The 17,750-nt window shown below is 51.2% G+C and overlaps 1 protein-coding gene across 6 annotated transcripts in view; it reads left to right on the forward strand.

The window, feature by feature from the left end:
* Window positions 1-561: 561 nt before the first annotated feature.
* ACSF3 (acyl-CoA synthetase family member 3) overlaps window positions 562-17,750 on the forward strand; it is a 63,909-nt gene continuing 46,720 nt past the window's right edge. For 3 of the 6 annotated variants that reach the window (XR_013992088.1, XR_013992089.1, XM_081030398.1), the window contains exons 1-3: window positions 604-675; window positions 7,973-8,677; window positions 10,067-10,222. Coding sequence is in view for 4 of the 6 variants with exons in the window: in XM_081030398.1 (XP_080886524.1) it covers window positions 8,012-8,677; window positions 10,067-10,222 (822 nt within the window). In the remaining 2 variants the exon portion in view is untranslated. Of the gene's footprint in view, window positions 676-2,215; window positions 2,389-7,972; window positions 8,678-10,066; window positions 10,223-17,750 lie in introns of all 6 variants that reach the window. The other 3 variants (XM_081030399.1, XM_081030397.1, XM_081030400.1) reach the window with 2 other exon arrangements.

Genomic DNA, 17,750 nt, shown 5'->3' on the forward strand with positions numbered 1-17,750 from the left:
GTCAGCTGCCTCCTCAAAAATCATCACCAGGGAGGAAGAGGGGCACAGAGAAAATATACGTGCTACAAACTGGGTGTACATGGTTGTGCAGAGAACTTGTGCTTATTGTTTGATGACACACTTGCGTGTTATCTTTATTTTAGAAAAAAAGATCACATGTTTCAGCCAACTGAATGGACTTTTGTGTCCGGCTGTAAACGTTTTCCTTTGTTGTACAGAAAGTTAAAACATCTGCCAACCCAGGTTAGTGTCAGCATCCCCGTTGCAAGTCCGCTAAGACGCCGCAAGAGCCGGTTGACCCACAGGCTACCCCAATCCCAGGGAGGGCTGGTGGCCAAGATGCGTTGTAACCTGCCCCCTGAAAATGCTAATTTTGAGACGCTCTGGTCTAGAGCTGCGCTGTTCAGTCCGGATATTAAATTGAGATGAAAAGTAAACACCTCTCTTTCCGCAGGCCTCATTCTGGGCGCTCGGGGGCCGCACGCGGGGCAACCAGGGGGAACGTTGGCGCCCGGAACTCGCTGCTGCGGCGCCGCGCCGCGCCGGGGAACGCGCTTGGGCAACGGACGCGCCGCGCCAGGGGACGCGCTTGGGCGCCGGACATGGGGTGCGCCCGCACCCGCGGTTCCGGTTCCGACCCGGCAGGAGGAGGAGCGGGAGCCAGCGCCTGCGGAGGTAGAGCTCGCCGCCCCGTCGCCCCTGTTCCTTCTCCCGTTTTCCCAGCCCCACAGGTGTCCGGCCCGGCCCGCGGCTGCTGGGGCCACTGGGTCGGCGTGCCGGCCCCGCCCCCTTCCTCCTGCGACGTAGCAGGTTGTCCTCTTCCTGATGACAGTTGCCGGTGTCACGTGGGAGGACCCTGCCTTTCGCGGGGTCAGGGTCCCTCCCCACGCAGCAGTTCCGGAAGGATGTTGGAATTAGCCTAGTCCACGTTCAGCCATCGTTAGCGGGAAACTTGATCTGTTGTGTCTAAAATCCATTCTTGTCTTCTTTGAGCCTGCAGAAGTTATGCTTAAAGTACCTGCACCCCCCCCCCCACACACACACACATTCATTTTATTGTTTGTTTGCTCTGTGCGGTGCGTTAGGTGCATAGGGCGCAGGTTCAAAGCCGGCTTAGCTCCTGTGGGCAGGTTCCTGTCTAAACAAACATGGGAATAGGTCAGTGCCAGATGTGTTGAAGGCCCTGTGAGCAGGCAACTTTCTGGAGGGAGGGAAGACTAAAGAGGAGGTGATATTGAGCCCGGCGTTGAAGGATGATTGGGAATTTGCCAAAAAGGAAGAGGATGAGAACTTAAGAGGCGGGAACAGGAATCACGTGTCTGGGGAGTTGTTGGTTCTCAGCCCTGTGGGGAGATGTTTATGGTTGGGGCTTACATGGGGGGCACCAATGCTGGGCCCAGGAACACAGGTGTTACCAGTGGGCTCCAGGGGGTCCCGGGAGGTACCAGCAGTGAAACATGCCAGTCTCGTGATCTTCCCACAGTCCCTGCTGTGACTTGGAAAAGAAGGCTTCCTAGCTCTCACCCCATGTCCCAGGACCCCTTTTCAGGACAGACTGAATTGTTGGGTTAAATTGTAGGTCTGGGATAGTAAGCTTCGTCCCTCCAGATGGCATTTTTAAAATACTATTTTACTTCCTAATATGGATAGGGGTTTAAGTATGTGTTTTTTCCCTTTTGGTTCTTTGATTTGAATGTAGTACTCATGAATGCAATGTGAATGTCTGTTACTTAAAAATATAACTTTGAGAACAACCCCCCAAACCGCAGGCTTCGTGTTGAAACCAATGTCCTCCACCGCGCGGAGAGTGCAGTGTGCTTCTCTCACCCCACACTTTCATCAGGCAGCAGACAACAGGAAGTTCTGGAGTCTGCTTTAAATTCAGGGTCTAGGGGTGAGGGGGTCAGAGTGATGTTAATCAATCGGGTGCCAATTATTCATTTTGAAACCAGCCACCTTCATTTGAATGCAAGTATCATTCTTATCAGGTAATTTTTGTCATTCAACTCCATGGCGAGCACCGTGCTGAGAATGGCACAGCCATTTGCTTCCCTTTCATCCATGTGCTAGGTCATTCTCGCAGAACTCTTGTCTTGTTATGACCTTAACTATAGATGGGAAAATGAAGGCATAGACAGGTGAAGAAAAGTAAGAATAAAAGAGGATGTTGCAGTCTGAATTTGTTGACTCTAAAATCTGACCTCTTAACCAAAAGGTGTGAACTTCCTGGTGTTCGGTGATGGTTCCAAGAGGTCCATGTGCCTTGGTGGTCTGACTCGAGAATCTGGATGATTAGAACACGAGTGGACTCTGCTGGATCTCTGGCTGGGCGCCTGCCTCCTGGAGGAATCTGAGAGCAATATGTCATTCTGGTTCATCAGAATGCAGGTTTCTGCAGCTTTCACATCGATGCATGGTGACATTGTTGTCTCAGGTTGATTAGGGTGCTGAGAGCAATTTTATGAAGTTGGTTAATTGAAACAGAGAAAACCCATGGCTGGATTACATTTACTTGACAGCTGTGCTGCAGGAGGTGATGGGGAGCTTCGTGACCATAGGAGTCCCGGTGACTGGAAGGTGGGGGCTCTCTTCCTGAGCGAGCTGTTAGTCTTTCTGGACCTGGAGGTGTTCAGGACACAGTCATCTGCCCTGAACAGATTTTTTTCTTTTCTTGTTTAAAGCAGGGTCCTGATCCCCATGACCTTGAATATTTCAGCTCTGTATTCAAAGAATTGATGGTGGAGTAGTTTCAGGGCTACATTCCTGAGGGACATAAAAGCTGTTTTGAAGGGGTGGTGGCCTCATGCTCCTATGTGTTTGGTAGGAGAATAAATTAGTGCATCCTCTCTAGAGACGACTCTGGCAATATTTACCTAAATTGAAAGTGATTTTTGTTGTGAGGCTGCGTGGTGAGCACTGTGCAGGGCCACTTCTCAGCATCTGCTCCACAAACACCTAGTATGAGCACAGTTACAATCGCCATCTGAGCCGCCTTTCCTACACGTTTGCTTGGCTGGCTCCTTCTCACCCTGAGCTCTAGCTGTACTGCTCTTTGTTTGCAGAAGGGCCTGCCTGCAGGAGCACTCTGCCCAAGAGGTAGGAACTGTCAGTCTGCTCACACCTGTCCCCATGCAGAGCCTTACTAGATATTGCCACCTCCCAGACGCTCAGAGACTTAGTGGCAGGAGATGTGGGAAAGGCATGGCTGATACCCAGGTCTCTGCTGCTGCAGATACGTGGCCTGACTGGCACACAGCATGCATTTGAACCAGTTTTGTCAGAGCTTTTTTATTGTCTGCATAGACCTTTTGTGAACCAGTAGCTTATTAATTAAAAAAAGAATGCTGTTATCTCATTTTTATTTCTCCTCTATCATTTTGAGAAATTAAAGAGCTATGGACAATTACAAATACCTTGTAGATCTACCATCCAGAGCACATTTTTTTGGTATTTTTGGTTCTGTTTTGTATAAAAGAAAATATATTAATGCTGAAGTTGAAGCATCTCCATTTTTTTTTAAAAGACATTTAGTAGATCTTTGAAATCTGGTTACAAAAGCCATACATGCTCATTGTAGAAAAGTTGGAGAAAATTGAGCAGCACTGTGAAGAAAACAAAAATCACCTGCAGCCCTGTAACTTTGTAAACATCTGGATGTTTGCCTCGAGTCTTCTTTCTAATTCTGACTATCTTTTTTCCCTTGGCGGTATTGCGAGAGCCTCTCCCTGTCAGCTTGTGCTACCCACAGTCGGGCTGTGGCCCCGACACCCCGCATATGTGTGCCCTGATTTCCTCAGACCTGCTCCACTTGGTTTAGTTGCAGTTTTTCAGTATTATAAATAACACTGCAGGGAATATCCCAGATGTGTATCTCCGTGTTCATCTCTGATGATTTCCTTAAGATACATGTTAAAATACAACCATGGAATAAAGGGCTCACGTTTCCTATTTTCATTTCTCACTTTGAAGTGATTGCGAAGTACCCTTTGGGATGGCTGAGTGGGTGGGGTGCGCTGGGCCTCACCTAGACTGGGACAGCCCTGCTGGGTGGCCTGTGAGACGCTGTGGGGTTAATAGTGGGTGATGCCTTCTCTCAGGGCAGTTCCCCATCACAGAGTCTTCTTACCACTTAGAGTGTGGCAGAGACATGGGACCAGCCAGGGTCCTAATCACTGCTTCGCCTGTTGTTTTGTGGCCTTTTGTTTTCCTTTGGAGTTGCTGCTGTGACTGTCTGTTCGCTGCATTCATCCTCCACCCACAGTGAATTTATGGCCACCCTCCTAACCTTTCACCAACGAACACCTCGGGCAACGGAGGGAAGGTGGTTCAGCCCTGTTTTCCAGTTTTCCATCTCAAGCTGACTGCCCCCGCCCCAGCATGATGCAGCTCCTGGGTGTTAGACGCAATGCCACAACCCAGTCACCAAAACCAACATGATTCTCCTTTCCTCAAGGCCTCTCCTGAGGTCTTAGAGAACACAGAGTACCTCTCATCTCTGTCTGGTTCCCGCGGGGTGGGGGCGGGAACCAGACAGAGATGAGAGGTACTCTGTGTTCTCTAAGACCTCAGGAGAGGCCTTGAGGAAAGGAGAATCATGTTGGTTTTGGTGACTGGGTTGTGGCATTGCGTCTAACACCCTTCTGATGCTTCCTGGGGAGAGGAGTAGAAGAAGCAGTCGCCTCAAGCTCATTGGTCCATCCATCTGTCTGTGTCTATGAGCTGCACCCAGCTGCCTGAATGCTCTACTTCCTAGCGCCCTAGAACTGCTGTCACTTCCAGCTAGCACCCCTGGAGCAACTCTCCTATGCTCTCACCAGCTAGAAACTGGCCTCGGCCATAACCCAGAAATAACCACAGAGTAGTTTTTCTGTTTTCTGTTTGCAGGTTCTTTTTGTTTTAGTCCCTCTGTCCCCATCCCCCCAGCCAAAGCAAATAGAGAAGAATTTGCTAGAAATGAGAAAAGGAAACATGTTAAAGCTGCCCTGGTTTGCTTTTCACTGGCTTGCTCTTTTTGAAACTGGCCAGTCTCGCATGTTTATCATGTTTCTTGTTTTCTCTGGTCGAGCCCAGCTGTTTTCTTATAATATGTCAGGTTTCTTTACAGTAACAGAAATCCAGGGTATAAAACTAGCGGCAAACCCACCTCTGAACCACGTATAGAGGGCAAAGCACAGGGAAAGCATGGAGAAGTTCCTAGGATTCTTGTCTGGCTTTTGATAGTTGGCCTCTTTCTTCTGGGAACAATGTGGGCAGGTGTATTTGGAACTAAACTTGGGTGAAGGCCGCAGAGCCTTAAGGAATATTTGCATAGGACCTGGGAGCAGCCTGCCAGGGCTGAGAGGTGTCTCTGAGGTGTCGGGTTCCTCCCTCCTGGCCTGGAGGATGGAGCTGTTCACCTGCTGGCCAAGCTGGGCGACTGTCTACCAGGAGCTCCTGGCTGCAGGAGAAGCCGGCCGTGGAGGCCAAAGGCACAGACCAGTCCACACGTTGAGGATCTCAGTACGAAGCATCTCGGCTACGGCCATTTTTGTTGTGGAATTTCTGTGTTTTCTTAGGTAATTATAAAGTGTTGTGTGTAATCTATTTTTTAAATTCAGAACAGAGAACAAAACTGTTTAGTACACTAACAAACAATAGCACATTCGTTTTCCCCCTACAGCAAGTTAAAGAAAGAGAGAAAGGGAAGGCTTTGTCAGGGAGAACACATTGAATGTGGGAGAAAAAGATCCCACAGAGCAGCAGTACGTGGGCAAGGTGTGGAAGGCGCAGAGGGAGCTCCTCTCTGCGAGGCACTAGCACCCTGGGGGCAGCCTGGGCCACCTCCTGCTGGGCAGGGCCACCTGCTGTGTGATTCCTGGCCTTTGTTTGGGGTGGGGGGGGGAGGGACCTGTCTGAGGGAGGTGAGATTTGTCGCTTTTACTCTAAAAAAGGATGGCCCACTGGCAGGCACTCTCTCAACCCTTGGCATTCAGAAGTGCCTCTCCCCCGGCCCCCCCACTGTGGGAATAGCTGGAGTTGCCTTCCATCCACTGGAAAATCTTCATCCGGGCATTTTGTTATGGCTAAAGTAGCTATGGGCTTCTGGGATGGGTGACTGGTGGGATGGGAAGGCTCCACTCGGGCTCCTGTCTCTGATTTAGGAGATGGGCAACTTTGAGTTTTCTCCAGTATAAGATAGGGTCAAAAGCAGCTGCCTTGTTTACGTGAACAGGGTGGCTGAAGGTGAAATTATGAGAACATGGCACAACATGTTAAGTGCGTTATGATTGTCCACATAATACCCGTTAAAAACCCTTCAGGAGCAACTCAGATAGCTGGTCCACCCCTCAGCCCCTGGTCCTAGATGCTGTTCTGATCTAGAGTCACAGTCGCAGCTGAGAGTGGGGTAGAGGCCAGAAGGTGCTCAAGGAGGGAGGCACAGAGACCCTTCTAGGCTCCAGAGGTGACAGTGGGGAGGAGCACTTCCTGACGGAGCTGTGAAATTGGGGATTTCAAACCTGGGCAAACGGTTATTGACCTTAAAAGGCCACACGGGCTCTGGGAAGGACCCGTTTTCAATTATGCTGCTAGGGAAGGAGTCTAGGGTAGCAGGTGGGCTTCTGATCTCTAACTTGAGCTAAACTTCAGTTATAAACTACCATTGATGTGAAAGCAATTTGGAAAGTGTGTGCTCACTCACAGGACGGTCCCCATGGAGCAGTGTCCTAACGCAGGACATGGGCCCAGAGTCAGAGCAGCTCTTGAAGGCTGGCACTTTGGATTGCCCAGCTGGAGGCTCCCTGGTGCCCTTCCCAGGCCTGTCTTCTCTCCAGACGCTGAAGAATTCTAGCTGAAAGTCAGCTGGTCACAGCCCCTCCCAACGAGCTCTCACTTCTTGCTCACCGTTTTGGTCATTAGTTAGTAGTTCTGTTTTGAGGGAGAGGGAAGAATTATGTTTCAGCTTAAGAAACAAACAATTATTGACACTCTTCAGACACTCAAACTTTCTTTAAGACCTCGCACATCACCTAAATGTCCGCCATTTGGGGTGTTCGCAAGCAAGAGTGAACCCGGAGTCTTTGTGGACTCTGGAGTCTCCATGCCTCACCCGCCGATGGAGAGAACACATTGGCTTCGTGGCCGTTAGCACTTACCCTCTTGGCTAGTCCTTTCCCAGGCTCAGATTTTAAAAACCATTATTTAGAATTTACCTTAAGTGTGTGGGAATTCGGAACAAGCCGCCCCAAGATGTGCCTCAGTGGTGTGCAGATTATTCTGAGCTAAAGGCAGCCGAGACCCTGGGGGCTCGAGAGAAACTTCAGTGCCTCCCACCCCCCTTTATCGAGAAGAATTTGAATTAGGAACCTTGCTCACAGTAAGAGATTATCAGAGATAACCTTTTTTGACCTATCAGTATGGCAGGACAAACTTCCAATTACTGCTCTTTTGATCATCCTGAAATGACCTTCCTCCGCTCTGAAGCCCCAAGGTGGCTTACCTCATACCTAGCCCAGAATGTCATATGCACCTCATTTTCCCGTCTTTGAAACTCTCATGTATATGGGGTCTCTGACTCATGTATATGGGGCTCCCGTGCGCACAAAATTAAATTTGATTTTCTCTTGTCAATATGTATCTTGTTGATTAGTCGGCCAGCCAAAAGAATCAGGAGAGATGGGAGATTATTCCTCTTCTCCACAAGTGCACTGAATTCAAGGGGCTTCTCGGTTTTACCGCGTTCAGTTCATTGTTTTAGAATCTTACGTGCTTTTGAAATCCTTAAACTAATGAGATTAAATAAAAAGCTGACATGTTGCACATTTAAGTTCCAAAGGTGGTATATTACAAGAGTCAGCATTTCCTTTTTGGGATGTTACCCTACGATGGAGAAAGTCAGGCCGACTTAGTCTGGTTGGGTATTTTCTATCTTCTTTGGGCGACTTAGGACAGGGTCAGGCGCAGTAACGTGTGGTGCCCTCTCTTCCTCTTCCAGCCCTGCCCCAGGGAGACCGAGGTGACATCTGTCACTGCGATGCAGCCCTGCATAGTGACGTCCTTCCGGCACCTGGTCTGGCCAGTGGCCTCCCAGCGGCTGGCTCCCCTGAGACATGGAGCAAGTCGCGCCCTGCACGTGGCGCCAGCAGCCCGCTCTGACAGGAGTGCCCCAGTGTTTACCCGTGCCCTGGCCTTTGGGGACAGAGTTGCCCTCGTTGACCAACACGGCCAGCACACGTATAAGGACCTTTATCGCCGCAGCCTCTGCCTGTCCCGGGAGATCTGCAGGCTCCGCGAGTGTGCCAGCCGGGACCTCCGAGAGGAGAGGATCTCCTTTATGTGCTCCAACGACGTGTCTTACGTGGTGGCACAGTGGGCCTCGTGGATGAGCGGTGGCGTCGCCGTGCCCCTCTACCGGAAGCACCCCCAGGCTGACCTGGAGTACTTCATCCAGGACTCCCGGAGCTCCCTCGTCCTCGCCGGCCAGGAGTACGTGGAGCTCCTGGGCCCCGTGGTCAGGAAGCTGGGGGTCCCCCTCCTGCCTCTCCCGCCTGCAGTCTACGATGGGGCGGCTGAGGAGCCCAGGGAGGGGGAAGTGCCGGAGCGGGACTGGAGAGACCGAGGAGCCATGATCATCTACACCAGCGGGACCACGGGGAGGCCCAAGGGCGTCCTGAGCACCCACGACAACATCAGGGCTGTGGTGAGTGCCCGCTCGGGCCACCACTGCGGACAGGGGTCTGCTATGTCCCTGTCAGGCAGTTATGGCAGCCGTTATAATGTGGCCTCTGGGGGCGGTCGATGTTCATTTACTTTTCCCTAGGGCCGCTCATAGCTGTCACCATCCTACCAACCCCACCTGAAACATGTGGCCATAGAGTCATGGTGCCACGTGACCGGCAGTCCCACTAAACCATGTAGGATGGCTCCCGGGAAAGGACTGGCGGGCTGCAACTCTCAAGTGCAGAGGGCTTTACAGGCCCATCGAGGGCTTTCCCGCGGCTGGGTGGCATGTGCGGGACAGAGTGGGCCACTAGACAGGATGCCGAGGTGATCCTCAGAGACCAACCATAAAGCAACTATCAGAAGTGAGAGCAGCACCTAAAATGGGGGCTTATTTGGGAAACTTGAAAGCAGGAGCTCATGTGTGCCCAGGTCTTGGTATTATTTTTGTGACCTCTACTCTTAGTTACCATCTTTGCAAAACTCCCCAGCCATGTTATTTACCTGTGCTTTGTACCCTTCTTCCTTCCAAAACCTATTCAGTACACAATAAAGACTTTCCAACAGTGGGAACAATAAAATAAAACAGAGACTCCAACAAACCACAGAGGAAGGATGCCAATGCCATCGAGTCTTAGGCTAGCTCAGTCCCATGAGTCAGTGGTAAACTGAATCCTGGCCGGCTTCAAGGAAGCGCCATGGATGTGGTCCCTCTGCCTCGTAGAGGAGAAAACTTTTCATCTGGAGAGACTGTCTCTTGACCTGTGTTTCTAAGGGGATTGAGCATCTCATGTTTGCACGTAGCGGTCACAGGCATGCAGAGGACTGACTTCAGGGGATTCAAATGGGCGAGTCTCACATGCATCTCAGTAAAAGCTGAGGATATGCCCAGAATACCCAGCTCTGGGTTTCTTCACGGCTGAACTGGGGTGGGACCTGAATCTTAGGGAGCTCAGACAGGCAGCGGAGGTTGGGAGGTTGGATTCAACATTGGCGTCTGGTGAGGCCCCAAATCCCAGGGCCTGTCGGAGCCAAAATCACACCTCTGACCACCTGGGGGGATGCCGCGAAGAGTGTTTGCAGAGGTCATAGGACCCCAAATCAAAGACCTGTGCAGACTGGCTAATGCCCATGACTATGGCTCTGTTCTCCAACGGGGGGGTAAGCAGGTCAACCAGACCCTCAGTCAGAGCCTCGTCATTTTGTTACCATCTCCTGTAGATACCCTTAAGGATGGGGCAACAAAGAACCAGCCGTCCTCCCCCACTTCCCCTCCCCTTCCTCTCAGCTGGGGAGGCCTCCTCTGAGCTCCCCCTTGTGCCTGGAGGCTTCCCCCTCCCCCGTCTGAGACTGTGCTGTCGTCCTACAGGTGACGGGGCTGGTCCACAAGTGGGCGTGGTCTAAAGATGACGTGATCCTTCATGTCCTCCCACTGCACCACGTCCACGGCGTGGTCAACAAGCTGCTCTGTCCACTCTGGGTGGGAGCCACCTGCGTGATGCTGCCGGAGTTCAGTGCCCAGCTGGTAAGTTGGGGTCTGGCCTTTGGCATGGGCATATTGTGCCCTGCGGACCAGGCCCCTTCCTCTGCTGTGTAGACTTTGCCAACCGGACAAGTTTCCCGTTGCTGCTGTAACAAATGATCCCAAACTGGGAGCTTAAAAGAGCCCAAGTTTATTCTCTCGTAGTGTGGGAGTCAGAAGTCCAAAAGGAGTCTCAGGAGCTATAGCCTAGGGGTCTGCAGGGCTGACTCTGTCCGGATGCTCCAGGGAAGAATCTCTTCCTGCCTCTTCCAGTTTCTTGAGGTGCCTCGGTCCTTGCCTTGTAGCTGCAGCACGTCAGTCTCTGCATCTGTGGCCACGTCCCTTTGTCACCCTCTCTCAGGGTCCCTAGGATCACAGTGGGCCCACCCAGATACCCAGGGCAACCTCCCCGTCTCAAGGTCTTAATTGCATCTGCAAAGTCCCTTTTGCCACATGAGGTACCCTGGGGATGGATTGTGGACATTTTGGAGCCATTCTTTAGCCAACCACACTGGCTCTTAGTTGTTCTGCAGTGAATGGTCCCGCTGGGGGCTGTTCATTAGTGTCCCTGCTTTGCAGTATGTTGTTCCTTCCCAAGATGCTGTCAGGTAGCAAGGGACGGGACTTGTGGTCGTGGCCATGTGGAGAGGGAGGTGGGAGCAGCCGTCACTGCAGCCGTGAAGGATGCTGCTTTGGAGGAGAAAGAGCCTAGGGTCTCACCCTGCCACTTGACACGTGTGACCTGGTGTGCAGCTCTCCCCTGGAGCCTTTCAGATCCTGTCCTGGGAGCCCGGCACAGCTCCGGGACGTGGGCCAGCAGGCAGCGCTCTGGGCCTTCCTCCCCTCCTACTTCAGCCTCCTGCTTTCATGTTGTTGCATTTTATTTTTGAGCTGCAGGACCCTTAATGATTGTAGATGAACTGAGAGTCTGCAGCTTAAAGATGCTTTTCAGGGCCACAGGCTGAGGCGCTGTCTGCCTTCAGGGATAAAGGCCCGTGTGTGGCCTCCTGGCCCAGGGGTCAGGCCACGTACACACACCCCTTCCTGGTGGAGCTCTGACGGAAGGCCCCACCAATTCCATGACTCTTGCTCCCCGCAGCCCAAGAATCACTGCCCTGAGGGGAGGAATAGACTGGCAGGGGATGGGGCGTGGGCATCTGAGGCTGTCAGGCCGCTTGGTGGGAGTCACTGCTAAGGGCAAGTGGGGACAGCCACAGGGCCACGTGAGAAAAGGCTTACTCTGGGTAGCTGTCTCTGACTGTCTGGGAGGCCTGTGCACAAGAATGCAGCAGCACCGCGGGCTCTCCAAGAACCCCGAATTCTCCATCCACTGGGAGGGCCTCCCCAGAACCAGGACGGCGTATGGGGAAGCCCTGTCCTCGTGTAGGTTACTGTGCGCTGCTCCCCCACCACGGCCCACTCTGCTCCACTGAGGTTTCTTGAGCCAGAGCTGCACTTGTGGATTCTTCCAGCAGTCCACACTCCAGCGCTGGCTGGTTACAGAGGCAAAGGAGGGAGAGCTGAGTCTCCAGATTCCCTGTAAACGAGGGGGAGTAGATCCCCACCCTGACTTGGAGCCCCAGAAAGCCCAGATCAGGAACGCAGCAGCCAAGCCCCAGTGGCTGACGGATTTCTCAAGTAAATGTTGCCAGAGTCCCCATTTCCTAGTTCCTGATTCGGGAGCAACGTGAGTGCCCAGTAGGCCTGGCAGGAATGCGTTGTAGGCTAGCACAGCAGCGGACAAGCCGAAACATGAGCAGGCCTTTACTTCCCCAAACCCCAGAGACCCAGGAACAGGAAAGAAAGAGCGGGAAGGAAGTGTGGCTGGCCTTTCTCCTGGCTAAGCCAGGCCGTGTCCCCTCCTTGCCTCTCCCAGCCCTACCTTTTTACATCCAGCTGCACTGGCTGTCCTGCTGTCCATATACCACACCTGCCCACCTCAGTCAGCACTCTTCCCTGCTGACCCTAGGTCTACCCTCGGTTTGCTCACCTCTCTGTAAATCTTTCCCCACCCATCACTCAGCGAGGCCCAGGCCACTCTACTCAACGCTTCAGCCCTCCCCACCCCTCCCTGGCCCTGACCCTGCATTGTTCATCAAGCACTTCTAACCTTTGAGCCACATAGAATCATCTCTTTTCTCCCCCTGGAACATCACTGCTGAGGGCACAGGTTTCCCTTCAGTTCCCAGTGTGTCCCCGGGGCCTAAAGCGGCAGAGGGTCAGAGTGTTAGTGAACGGATGGATGAATGGATGGTTATCACTGTGCTTCAACGTGATGCATGAGCTCTTGGGCCTCTCACTTCCCCATTGGCTGTGTGGGCCATGAAGACCCGCTGGCAGATGGCAGGTTTGAAACGCTTTCTACAGACTGACTTGCTTTATTTAAATGTCTTGTGACAGTCTGGATTTGTACGGCAGGTATATGGGGGAAATTTCCTTAAATCACTTAGGGGAGTGGTTATTTGTTTAATAAAGTTTTACTGTATCAACTCCTCTGAAATCAGAGCATAAATAAATGCAATGTAACATAATTGTCTACTTCAAATCCATTACCAGAGTCCCTTAAAGTGATAAACTTTCTGCAAAGCTCTGAGTGTGTGCATGTTTGTAAGGACCAGGTGCAGGATCCGGCCTCTTGTGCTCGTGGTCCCAGCCCATGGGTGGCATGTTGCGTGGATGGGCTTGTCACTGTCCTGGCAGTGGAAACATGGCAGAGAACCTCATCCTTGGTGTGTGGGAAGCCATACCTGCCATCCTTGGTGTTCCACCCTCTGAAGAGGTCTTGCTGGTTTAAAGCTTGATGGAATTGACGTCATTGAATATGTACCTGTGTAGCTTAGATGTTGTGAAAATGAGAGCAGATTTTAGACAAGTAAGCACTCAACAGGGAAGAAACCCACAGGGGTTTCCTACCTGCTGCCAGAGCTCCAGGTTTTGTGTATCAAATCTTTGGCCTCCCTGGCACTCACCCTCCTCACCACAGTGGCCCCACCAAGGAGCCTGGAAGCGAATAGGGGCCTTAACCACCGAGCCTGCCGGCGTGGCATTGAACAGGGAGGGCCCTTGCCTGTCACGACGATGCTCCTTTCTCCTGTCAAGTTGCTGGGGACGAGGTGCCAGGGCAGCTCGCAAGGGTGGGGCAAATCTCAGACCTTCCTCGTTCTTAGCACTGACGTGGGATTTCTCAAAACTGCCACAGAGCTGAATATTGGAACAAATTTGAAGTGGTGGTTGATAAAAAGATTGCAACCTGATCTTCAGAGTTTTGTGAATTACGAAATTTATATTAGTAAAATCCCTCTTTCAGCATTATGAAATATTGGGGTTTTGTTTAAGCTTGTATTTAAGAAATTTGTGTAAAGCAGTGGAATGCGGTGACCAGAATCCTGCCGTGGTATTTAAATGGTCGTAGAGCCTGGGGTCTTCAAGTCATCCTGCTGAACAAAACACATGCTAACAGTGGGGGTGACAGGCTGTCACATCCTGTGAGGCTGACGGATGAGGTGACAGCGGCTCAGAGGCCAGGAGGAAGATGGATGGAACTGCCCAGCGTCACCCCTGAACAATGAAGTCTGGCTGTGGATGAGCTGTCCAGAATCTCGATCGATTTCTTATCTCAGATGACTTCGCTCGGGCCGACTTCCTCAGGATTCAGGAGTAGGGCACTCAATCAGGGCAGGGCCACGAGGCTGGTGCTCACTCCTCTGCTGACCTGCTGGGTCCCTGCCCGAGGGCAGAGGCGAGGCCAGCGAGTGAGGCAGGAGGGTGCCGCAGGGACCTGGCCATGTGGGGTCCAGCACCTCCACAGAGACTACCATTCCCAGGGGCTCTGCCATGCAGGCAGCTGGGGAACCACCAGGGTGTTGTTCCATGGAGGCCAGTGCCATTGGTGCCCAGGATGCCATTTCATAGGGTCATACTGCTGCCCTGGCTGACCGGTGTGTGGTCCCAGACGGAGGTCATTCTGGGATCTGGGAAACTGGATCTTGTTGAAGTAAGTGAGAGAATGTTTTCAGGCAATGTGTGTAACAAGGGGCAGGCTGAGTTTGGGGAAGGGAAGCAAAGCACACTGCTCCACTGGCCCTTCGATCGGATCCACAGTGAGAGAGTCACTAGCCCGAGGAGCCAGATGGGCGGCTGGTTTCCATCTTTGCTCTTTCAATACGGAGTGTCCTTTCTCTGCCACATTTTGGCCAGAGCACCTGGAAAGCAGAAGCAGAACCCCTTTCTGTGTGTTGTTCAGGATTACCAAAAAATGGGTGGTGGTTTCATCCTCAGGGGTCGTTGCTTTAAGCTGGTTAAGGGTTTGTCGCAGTGTCTCCCCTGCAGTCAGTCCTGTCCTTGCTTTTGCTCAGCATGGCGGTCCTGCCGGTGGGGATCTGGCCCCAGGTTTCTAGTTCCGGCTGCACAGCAGGGTCACCTTGGGGAAATGGGGAGTAAAACAGGTGCCCAGACTGTCACATCTAATGTTGGGTGGGACCCAGATTTCCTGGAGTCTGAGTTGGAACTGCTGTCTGGTCTTTCCATGACCGCTCACATCAGAGCAGGAAGACGTGTTTTCACTAGTGAAATGCAGGGCCTAGGGAGGGTTCCCCCAGAGCTAAGATTTGTATGTTATGGATGTGTTGGAACAACATGGAGGGCGAATGCTCTTGTTTTAAATGTCTGCTTCAGGACAGCAGCGGCCCCCTTTGCTGATTTGGGTGAATCCAAGAATGGTGAGGCCTTCCCAGCTGCAGGCGATTCTTGGGTAGATATCTCTGTGCTGGGGCCAGATGTCTGCATTGATGACCGAAGGACCAGTTAACACCCTTCATTTGGCTGACTGCGTGCTCCATCTTTCCTTCAGCCTCCTGTGGGAAGCCTGGGCGGGGACCACGTATTCAGCCAGTGGAGGAGGCCTGGCTTGGACCACAAGCCCCCAGAGTGGACAGATGGCTCCCATGGCCCGTCCTCCCTCCTTTCAGGCCAGGGCACGGGCCTCACCTGGATCCTGTACAGTTTAGGTCTCCGCCGTTTTGTGCCCTGTTGTCCAAGTGCTCATGGTAACAAGTGAGCCCTTGAGGAGTAGCGTAAGGCCAGGGCTAAGGTGAGGGTGTTGTCAGGAAAGGGTGGTGGCAGGGTCTGCACATAGGTCAGCCACACTCAAGCCACTCACCTGTAAAGGCTGTGATGGGCGAGGAGATGGGGGTGGGGGGTGGGGAGGGCAAGGATATCGACACTGCCCGGAAGTCCGAGTGGTATCCAGTGTGTCCACTCGGCCACGCTCCTCCCAGTACTCACACCTTCCCTGGTGACGGGCGGCAGCCTACCCGTATTTTTCTACAAGCCAGTGGGAAACAGGATGCCACAGTTTCTAGCAAATCTGCATTTTAGAGCTTGGAAGGGACCCGAGGGATTTAGTCCAAATTAATATCATGTTGTGAGAAGACAGAGAGAAGCTGAAGGACTTGTTCAAGGTCATAGCTGCTCCTGGAACAGTGAGGGCAGCCTATCAGTGGATTTGTCCCTGTGGATTCACACAGGCCTGGATTTCCAGCGCTTTGTTCTCACTGCTGGACCACTGCTTAGTATGCAGTGATTCTGAGCCATTAGGTTTTATTTCCTCCCTACTCAGCATAGGAAGAAGTGTAATTATAGGAAAGGGCACCCCATGTCCACATTTTTTATCTGTGCGTCTCATTTCTATATACATTGATTTACTATCTACTCAGCAATAGGGAAATGGGAGTTGTATTAATATAAATGAACTCCTGCAGTCATTCGAAATGTGGATTGGTTTAACATGAGTTAATATTTTTCTCATAAATAATATTCGCTCACTTCTTTGCCTGTAAAGAATTATAGAATATGAGTTTTAAGTGCCCTTAGAGAGATAGCCCAGTGTAACTCCTCTTTTCATCGTAGTCTTAAAACTTTTTAAATTATGTAATGTTTCAGACATCTACAAGAGAAATGCATACCCATGTGTCACTGCCTAGCTTTGGCAATTATTAATTCAGAGCCATTTCTTTTTCATCTAGAAACATCTCTCTCAGGATGATTTTTAGATGAATCCCAGATACATCTTTTCAGCATCTCTAAAGGGTAGCCATACATTTTCCTCAGAGTTGTCGTCAGCCGGTCATCACAGTGAGCTAATGAGCAGGCGTCCCTTAATATCACATATAACATCCCCTCATTTCTTAAGTTTGTTTGAAGTAGGGCTAAATGATGTCCCCACCTTGAGCTTGGGTGAAAATGCTGCTCGTGTTGCTTCACGTGTAGGATTCCCCTCGGTCTTTTCCTTGCATTTGTTGTTTGTTTAAGAAATCAGGCTGTGTGTCCTGTAGACTTTCCCGCAGTCTGGTTTTGCGGATGGCATCCCTGTGGTGTCATTTAACATGTGTCCTATCCCCTGTTTTTCCTGAAAATTGGTAATTAGATGTAGAGGCCTGATAAGATGCAGGGTTTTTGTTTTGTTTTGGTGGGAGGGAGACTTCAGAGGTGGTGTTTCTGTTCCCCCACCAGGGACGTATATGCCTTACTGTCTCTCAGTTTGTGATGTCAGCCCTCACTGATGCTCATTACCGAGAGCCATTAATTCACTGGGGTTTGTAAAATGGGGACTGTTGTCATGGATTCTTTTATTGTAGTTGAGGTATGATTTGTATACAGCCCATGCATGGAAATTAAGTATGCGGCTCATGCATTTAAATTTATGTATACATCTGTGTAACAATTACCACCCAGATAAAGAGAACATTCACGTCAACCCAAAATGTTCTCGTGCTCTTTCTCATCAATGCCCCACATCCGCACACACGGAGAGGTAGCACTCGTCTGGCTTCTGTCAGCATAGGTTAGTTTTACGTGTTCTTTATGTAAATAGACTTGACAGTGTGTGTTCTTTTGTGCTTTTTAGTTTATCATAACTATTTTAAGATTTATTCTTGCATCGGACCAAATATAATTTGCTCTTGTTGTAGTGCTGTGTTGTTTTGTATGAAAGGCCACAGTTTATCCATTCCGCTATTGAAGGACCTTGGATGGTTTCCAGTTTGAGGATATTATGAATAAAGCTGCTATAAGCGTTCTCATACAGATCTTTCTGGAGACGTTTCTGCTGGCTCTGTGCCTACACTGCTAGATACTAGCTGGGCTGGACGTATGTTTCACTTCGGTTGAATGCCCCACAGGTTCTCCAAAGTCGTTGCATGGTTGATGCTTTCACTGGCACCGTCCGAGCGCTCTGGTTCCTCCACCTGCTACCCACACGTAGTATTGTCAGGCTCGTCCGGTCTGGCCTCTCCGGTGGGTGTGTTTTCATTTCCTTTTATTGAAGTGGAGTGCACGTGAAGTGACAAGTACAGCTCTAAGTGTGCGATGTACTTATGTTTTGATGAATACCCCTGTGTAATGCACACCCAGGTTGGGATATACAACATTCCCACACGCCAGCAGTTCTGTCAGGCCTCCTTCCGCTCACCCGGCTAGACGCAGCCGCCTCTCCTGAGTGTTACTCCTCTAAATCAGTTTACCTGCTCTTGAA

The sequence above is a fragment of the Rhinolophus hipposideros genome, assembly GCF_964194185.1.
Source record: "Rhinolophus hipposideros genome assembly, chromosome: 21".
NCBI classification, from domain to species: domain Eukaryota; kingdom Metazoa; phylum Chordata; class Mammalia; order Chiroptera; family Rhinolophidae; genus Rhinolophus; species Rhinolophus hipposideros.